Raw genomic sequence first — 8,604 nt, 5'->3', positions numbered from 1 at the left:
CTTGTAGACCAGGCTGGCCTCGAACTCCCAGAGATCCGCCTGCCTCTGCCTCCCGAGTGCTGGGATTAAAGGTGTGCGCCACCACCACCCAGCCCCAAACCCTTTCTTAAAGCCAGAAGGGTTGCATTACCGCTTCTGTTTGGAGACCAAGGGTGGACTTCCAGTACTGGTGTGGGTCAAACACGCTGTGCCCACTGGGACTATTATTTTTCTATTTATTTTTTGGTTTTTTGAGACAGGGCTTCTCTGTGTAACCCTGGCCATTCTGGACCAGGCTGGCTTCGAACTCAGTGATTCGCCTGCCTCTGCCTCCTGAGTGCTGGAATTAAAGGCGTGTGCCACCAGCACCGGCTATTTTTCTGTTTATTTATTTTGTGTTTGTGTGATGGCCGATGTATAAAAGTCAGATGGCAACTTGAGGCTGTCGACCCTCTTCGTCCACCATGAAGGCTGGGATCAAGTTCAGGTTGTCAGGCAGGGAAGGCAAACACCTTTACGCTCGGAGCCATCTCCCTGGCCCTGGCATTTTTTACTGTGTGTGTGTGTGTGTGTGTGGTGGATCCATGTTCATACGAAGTCTGTATTCCAGCACTGAGATTCACTGCCAAGCACAAAGTAACTGGGGTGTTTTTGGTTTTCCCCCTCTGGGACAGGCTCAGACCCTTGGTGATCCTTCTGTCTGTGCTGGGATTACAGCTATGCCTCTTCATGTCACCTCATGCCACTTTCAATGGCATAACACAAAGCCCTGCCTCTCTGGTGCTGAGGCTAGAACCCAAGGCCCTGCACAAACAAGGCAAATGCTATCCCACTGAGCTCTATATGCAAGGGTAAATTACTGCTTCAATCAGAGCAGCCTTGGATCCCTGCTCCATGAGGGTGCCCATCACCATGAACCCCACTTTGCCATCAGCCCTTAAAGAACGCACACCACATGGACCGACAACTATGCGGCTCACCAATCTGAAGGACCTCCTTCTGTACCTGCTAGGCTCGCCAGCTCTCCCTGTCTTTCTGTCTAGGTGAGGGTGACACAGACACCCAGCTCCAGGCTGGAGGTGCAACTCAGTGGTAGAGTGCTTACCTCCCTATGTGCATGAGGCCCTGGCTTCCATCTCCAGCACCAGACACCAGAGCAAGCGCATCTTGGTGGATGTACAGCATCAATGAGGTGCTATCTCCTTATACATAAAGAAAACAAAAAAATCTCTCTCTGAACAGCTAAGTTACTTCCTTCAGTCAAGAACAGAGCTTCCATTTGTTGTTGGTTTTTTTTTTCTGCTTTATTGGGTTTTTTGTTTTGTTTGTTTTTTCCAAGAGGAGCCTGTCTTGGAACTTGCTCTGTAGACCAGGCTGGCCTCAAACTCATAGAGATCTGCCTGCCTCTGCCTCTCAAGTGCTGGGATTAAAGGCATGCCCACCACTGCCCAGCTTGTTCATATGGTTTTACTGTTTTGAGACGGGGTCTCTGGCCTTGCATGGGAGCTACAGGTGTGGCCACCATTCACTATGCTGCTATGCTGTTTCAGAGTTCAGTCTTGCTGGGCATGGTGGGGCACACCTTTAATCCCAGCACTGAGTTCTAGACCAGCCAGGGCCACATAGTAAATAAGACTCTGCCTCAGCCAATCAGTCAGTCAGTCAATCAACCAATCAATAATGTTTTAAGTGCTGAAACCCTGGGAGCCTCTCAGCAATGGGTCCAGAAGGTGTACAGTACAGGACAATGCCCGTCTGCCCAGTCCAGCCCTCACCTTCACCCGCAGCATCTCCTCAGGGATGTTCACCATGGCATGGGTGAGCCAGCTCTCCAGGCTCTTGGCAAAGTTCCGGATTGCTTGGGTCAAGGCACCTATGGAGGATGGGGGTGCTGGTCAGGGTGGACAGGGGCGCCTTCTGGGAAGAGGTACAGCCACTGGCACTCACTGGGGATGGGCCGCAGAACGTCAGGGATGAGGATCTCCACCAGGCCCTGGTACAGCACGTTGTCACAGCGCTTGGTCCACTGCAGCACGGGCTGGAACTTGGAGAGGAGCACCAGACTGGCTCTGGGCAGCCGCTTCTCTGCCTCGTCATGCCTGTAGGAGCCCACCCAAAGTCCAGTCAAGGGCATACGTAACCCCTACATGTGGGGTCACCCCCTTCCAAGCCCTGGGGACTCACACGGCCAGCGGTGGTGCCTCATTAGGCTGGCTAAGGTTATATCTCCAGAAGGTCTTCCACAGTGTTTCCACCAGCGTGAACTGGAGATTTACCATGACATCCACAATGGCCTGCAGGGATAGGACTTCACAATGGGGAATGGGGCAGGGCCAGCATGGGGCTTCCTGTCAAGAAGCCAGCTGCATTCAAGGCTGGTGCACCCATCCACCCACCCACTCACCATCTGACTGCCCTACCTCACAGTGTTCCCGGTACAGGACCTGGAAGGCCTTGACATCCCCGGGGCCGACGCCCTCAGGCAGCACTTTGCCCTGGAGATCCAGCTCAACAAAATCAGGGAGACTCCTGGAGGCATCTAGGGGTAGGGACAACATGAGGCCATGTCCACCTGCCAACCTCTCCTGCTGCCTTGGGGTCCTAGTCACCTGTCTTCCTCCCAATGTGTCATCCCCATGTATTCAGTGGATGATGAGGCTCAGGTAGGGTGAGCTACTGGCCCAAGGCCCCATGGCCTCCTCCACAGAGCATATGACGTGCTTGTCCTGCTGAGTGTTGCTTCTGACTGGTCCTTAGACACCAAGTGCCAGGCAGCCTCCCTGCCAAGCAAGCAGGCGTCTAAAGGCCCTATTAATACCATAGGGACACTGTTCAGGGTTAGCATGGGTCACCAGGGCCACCCTTGACTCTGAGTATCATCTCCACATCTCCCTTCACTCCCCAGCCACCGTGTCACCGTGTGGCCATGTGACAGTGTCACCAGTAGGCCTTGTTTTCCCCTTGTTGCATCTTTTGTGCGTGTAGAAACTGAACACACACCCTGGTCCACTCTTGCCCCCTCAGTTACTACTAGTCACATGACAGAGCTGAAGACCAACAAGGGTGGAGCACCTGTCATGTTAGGGGACCACTGTTGGGCCAGCCAAGGCATTACCTGCTGGTGTGGGATTCAGCATTACCAGGCTGCGCTGGGTGCACAGACAGAAACATGACAGAAAGGAACGGGATGGTGCACACCCTGGGATCCCAGCACTGTGGAGGCTGAGGAGAAGACTCATGAATTCTAGATCAGCCCTGATTAGACAGTGAGACCTCGTCTCCAAAGTACAGGGTGGGCTAGGCACGGTGGCGCACACCTTTAATCCCAGCTCTGAGGAAGCAGAGGCAAGTGGATCTTTGTGAGCTGGAGGCCAACCTGGTCTACATCGCGAATTTCAGACTAGCCAAGACTATACAGTGAAACCCTGTCTAAACGCCCACCCACAAAATGGGGTTGGGAGATCTTAGAGAAGGTTTCTGGGGATAGAACAATCCCACAAAGACAGACTCCCCCTGTGGGCCCTCCTGAGTCCCCGGGGCAGGCTGCACTGCCCTGCCCATCGGCTCTCACCCAGGAACTGCTGGTACTGCTGCACCTGGGCGCTGATGTCTGACAGCCCTGTGCTCTGCTGCCCCACGGCAACACCGTTGGCCACGCCCTCCATCTTCTGGATGGGCTTGAGCCTGGAGGGGAAGGGGTAGTGGGGTGGCTGGTGGGGTGATGGGCCAGCTGGGATGAGGGGGTTAAGCCACCTGGTTGGGGGGGGGGTAAGCCCAGCTGTGTGAGGATGAGGTTCTTGAGGAAATGGGCTGGGTGGGGATGGGGAGCAGGTGAGGACTGATGGAGGGTGGTTGGTAGTAAGTGATGGGTCACCTGGAAGGGATAAGTCACCTGGTGGGGGGATGGGCAGGCTGATGAGAATCGCCTAGGGCACGGTCAAGTGGTACGGTATAGCTGTCTTGGCAGCTCCTGCTCAGTTCCAGAGCAGGAGGCTCCTACCTCTGTTTCTGGGAGAAGGGCTGGCCTCGCATGGCCATGTGTTGCTGGTCCTCCATCAGCCGCAGCAGGGGTGAGCTGGCTTTGATCCGCAAGCCATAATAATGATACTTGGAGTTGCCCCTGGGAAGAAGAGGTGAGGTGCTTTACCTGCTGGGCAAGATACTGGGGTTCTCATACAGCTTTCCTCTCTCTCACTTAGGGGCCTGGGCAGAAAAAGGTACCCTGCTGAGCTGAAGAAGGAAGAACATCAGGTACCAGGACTGAGGACAGGGCAGTAGGAGTCACTGCTTACTGCCAACTCTGACACCAAGCAAGCACATGGCTGTTGGTCGTAAGGGCATGTGAGGCGCTTATACTGAGCATGTAACCTCAGTTTACCCCGACCCTTCGGAGGGTGTTCCTGAAAGCTTGGACAGACATGAGAAAGCTGAGACAAAGATCAAGTACATCACCAAGGACAGTATGAACGAATGGATGAATGCATGTAATGATGCCTGAGCTACTAACTGGAAGAGAGATGAGCAGGCCAAGGGGTAACCGAGTAAGGAGATGGAGGAAGTACAGGAACAGGAAGATGCCTCAGGAGCAACATGCCAGAGGCAGGCACAAGAAGTAGGGCGGCGTGAGTGAGCAAGGGGTTCTGGCCCTGTGGTTCAAGACCACTTGGAGTTGAGGTGGGTCATATGGGCAGAAAGTATATGCCCTTGGGGCCCAGGGCAGCTGAGGGTGGGGGTGGGGCAAACCTGGTGCCCAGGCGGCGCGTGCGCAGACCCATGAATACCGAGCGGATGAGCTTGCCGAAAGAGGCGGCATTAACTGGCTCCAGCTTCTGCTCCTGGCAGTGCAGTAGGTAGTGGCAGTAGAGGGTGCTCCGCGGCAGGCTCACGCCCTCGGCGGTCTCATAATTGTCCAGGAGCCACTGGACCTGGGGTACACGAGAGGACAGGGCAGTGCTGACAGTCCTTGGCATCCTCTGAGACCGTGTGGCTGTATGCTCTGAAACTACTTTCACTGTGGTTTGGACAGCCACCCTGGCCGGCTGTAAGGCACACGTCCTGTCACTACAGTCCTGGGAACTACAGCACTGACCAATACACTTGCCACCTGCAGCTACTTAAAGACAAAGCTGTTAATATACGAGGAATGAAAATCAGTCTCCAGAGGTCACAGACTAAGAGTTCGTCTAGAAGTGACATAGAGACAGATACGAGATTCATGGTTCCTGGGGAGATGGAAGAGGGCAAATAAGAAGCGATGAGATCTCTGAGGGTAAAACAGCCTGCATTCTTCCCACATTGCTCCGACAGAACCTAGCACTTCACACAGGCAGGCAAGCCTTCCCTGCTTTATTTATGTATCCTGCCTGTGGCAGGTTTCTCTCCACATTTACAACCACATAGAGCAAGCGTGGTACTCCCAGCATTGGGGAACTGAGGCAGAAGGATCACAAATTCAGGGCCATCCTGGGCTACAAAGGGGATCTGTCTTAAAAACAGTAGACAGAAACCACCCCTGGTAGCAAACTAAGATTTCTGGATTGGATTCTGTCCGTTAGGGAAGTGGGACTGAGCAGGGAGCCCAGGAAAGTGTGCAGTGTGCATTTCTCAGCGCATTTTATTAGAACTTTTTGTTTACGTGTGCGTTTAAGGGTTCATATGAGCGACACACAGGAAGAGGTGTGGGGCAGGAGCATGTGTGCACAGGCCAAAGGCTGACAGCTGCTGTCTTCCCCAGTTGCTGTCTGCTTTGTTTCTGCTACTGTTTTTATTTTATATGTATGAGTGTTTTGCCTACATGTATATCTGTATACCATATATGCCTGGCCCCCGTAGGAGCCAGAAGGGGGGTGTCAGATCCCCTGGAATTAGAGTTACAGACAATTGAGAACTGTCATGTGGGTGTTGGGAATTGAACCCAGGTCCTCCAGAAGAGCAGCCAGTGTTCCTAACCACTGAACCATCTCTCCAGCCTCACCTCACCTTGTGTTTTTGAGAAAGCATCTCTCACTAAAGTCTGGCTGGCTACAAGGCACCTCCCTGCCTCTGCCATCCTCGCATTTGGGTTGTGACCCTGCAGAGGTGCTTGGGACTCGAACTCAGAACCTCCTGCTTTCACAGCAAGCCCTTGATTACAGGGCCATTTCCTAGCCCCTTTCTGTTAACTGTTCTTGTTAAATGTTCCTTTATTTATTCTGTGAGGACAGAATGCATGTGAAGGTCAAGGGAGCTGGTTCTCTCCTACCACATCAGTTTCAGGAACTGAACTCAGGCAGTCAGTGCCTTTATCCGCCGAGCCGCCTCGGCAATCTGTGTGTCTACAGAAAGAAACCTCTGTGTCCCCGGCTGGCTTCCCATGTGTTCCCAGCCTGCTCCTGACTGCCCAGTGCTGGGATCGTGGCCCATGACACCCAGTCAGTGCATGATGTCCTTTTTATAGCTTCCTGCGAATCTAAATTCTTTCAAAACAAGTACCTGGAAAAAGAAAAAGAAACCAAAAAAACCACACAACACAGTTTCTCAGTGCCCTTAGTCATGTGGGCCAACGGCACACAGGGCAAGGGACGTCTGCCCCAGGCTCGAAGAACTCCGCCTCCTCAGAACCTGCTCATTCTACTGGCATGTGTGGGGTTTTGTTTTTGGTTTTGGTTTTTGGTTGGTTTGGTATTTCAAGATAGGGTATCTCTGTGTAGCCCTGGCTGTCCTGGAACTTGCTCTGTAGCTGGCCTCAAACTTACAGAGATCAGCCTGCTCTGCCTCCCAAGTGCTGGGATTAAAGGCATGCGCCACCTCACCCAGTGACTTGTGCATTTTAAGCAGCAGCACCTGAGGACCCACAGGGCTGTGAAATCAAATGGTTCATAGCAGAGTCTTCTAGAACAGACTAAACAAACTAGTGAAGACTAGCAACCAGGGTGCCCTGGTATGTAGGGGATGTGTCTGTGGAGGGTGGGGGAGACGACGACAGGTGTTCTGACCCAACCCACGGTTCCTATTGGCTGGCCTGACTGGGGCTGGAATTCAGCACCACCAACACTAACTCTAGGAGCCCACATCTCACCACCAATTCTGATTAAGGACATTTCGGGAGTTGTCCCCAGAGTGTCACACAGCTGATGAGCATCACCTAAGGTTACACTGCATGGGATATCGGGGCTCCTGGGTCAGATGAGCACTGGACCACGACTCTGATTACAGCCAAGGCCCCCCCCGCCCCGCCCCCGAGTGCTCACCTCCCGTTTCCTCTAAGCAGGGCTGCATCACTCACCGTGGCTGGTGAGGCACGGGTGGTGTGGGAGTAAGACTGGCTGGCGTTGCCTAGCATGTAGCCGCCTTGGATCACATAGGTGCCTGCTCCACTGCCGCCGCCGCCACCGCCACTGCCGCTGCCGCTGCCGCCACCTCCCCCGCTGCCTCCTGCACCCACGCTGCTGTTGCTGGCCCCAGCCTCGCTGCTGGAGGAGCTGGCAACAATCGGGCTGCCGGACACATACATGGGTACTGAGCCGCTGCTGGCCACAGTCTGGGAAGTGGCTGGTGTGCTGACCTGGGGGGGTGCGCCTGAAGCCTCATAGTAGCTGGTGCCTGCTGGCTGTGTGTAGATCGGCGTCTCAGGGTAGGGGTAGGTGCTAGAGCGGCTGCAAGAATCAGACATGAGGCCATGATCAGTAAGCCCTGCACAGGAAGTAGGGGTTCCACGGGGGACCAGAGAAGCCATAGAGCACCAGTGTGGCCACCTTCACATATAAGGGATGAGGATGGCCTAAGCACTGAATGAACAACCATTTCTTGTTTATTTTCTAAAAACTATTTATATTTATTTATTACTTGGAGGGGGCACACATGAACCATGGTATATGTGGAGAGGTCACAGGACAACTTGTGGGAGCTGCATCTCTCCTTTCACCACGTGGGTCCAGGAGATTTAACTCAGGTCGTAAGGTCTGGAGGCACGTGCCTGCTGAGCCATCTCACGGGCCCTCTGTGGGTGATTTACATTGGCCTATGCAGCAGCAGTCTGAGACAAGTGTCACTTCCCTTACTGCGGAAGTGGAGGAGATACGGTGGGGTCCCGAGTGTCAAGTACAATACACACATGCTGCCTCCAGCAACAAGTAAGCTCCGGGTTCGGGGGAGGGAAACCCAGAGGACTGTGGGCAGGCAGAGGAGCACCTGTGCCGCCTACCTCTTCCTAGCAGGGAGCTGCACTTCAACCTAGAGCCTGTACTGAGACACTGCCCTGTAACACAAGCTGCAGCTCAACTGCAACCGCAGGAAGACATCAATAACACCTGGCCCATCTTAGCAGACTGCAAACTAAAGAGGGCTAGGGTGGGGTGAGGAGAATGAAGATGGCCGCCTGGCCATCCTCCTAAACCAGGCACCAGTAGACAAGCAGAGACAAGAGGTTTGGATGGCAGCAAAAGATCACCCTAAGTGCGGGTAGAGGGCTCTGTGGAGAGGGGACAGGCAGAGCCACCTCTGTTTCAATCTTGGAGCCCTCTCAAAGTGTCAGTGATTAAGACATGAAAACCTGAGTCAGGCCGGGCGTTGGTGGCGCACGCCTTTAATCCCAGCACTCGGGAGGCAGAGGCAGGCGGATCTCTGTGAGTTCGAGACCAGCCTGGT

The 8,604-nt window shown here is 54.0% G+C and overlaps 1 protein-coding gene across 1 annotated transcript in view; it reads right to left on the bottom strand.

Moving 5' to 3' along the window:
• Rfx1 (regulatory factor X1) overlaps window positions 1-8,604 on the bottom strand; it is a 32,930-nt gene that overhangs the window by 2,436 nt on the left and 21,890 nt on the right. Inside the window, 8 exon segments of the mRNA XM_005370930.3 lie at window positions 1,755-1,852; window positions 1,927-2,078; window positions 2,164-2,273; window positions 2,400-2,518; window positions 3,551-3,663; window positions 3,980-4,099; window positions 4,723-4,904; window positions 7,244-7,613. Of these exon segments, the coding sequence (XP_005370987.1) occupies window positions 1,755-1,852; window positions 1,927-2,078; window positions 2,164-2,273; window positions 2,400-2,518; window positions 3,551-3,663; window positions 3,980-4,099; window positions 4,723-4,904; window positions 7,244-7,613 (1,264 nt within the window).

Source organism: Microtus ochrogaster, unplaced genomic scaffold (assembly GCF_000317375.1).
Source record: "Microtus ochrogaster isolate Prairie Vole_2 unplaced genomic scaffold, MicOch1.0 UNK90, whole genome shotgun sequence".
NCBI classification, from domain to species: domain Eukaryota; kingdom Metazoa; phylum Chordata; class Mammalia; order Rodentia; family Cricetidae; genus Microtus; species Microtus ochrogaster.
Note: the sequence above shows the minus strand (reverse complement) of the source record. Positions and strands in the feature narration are given on the sequence as shown.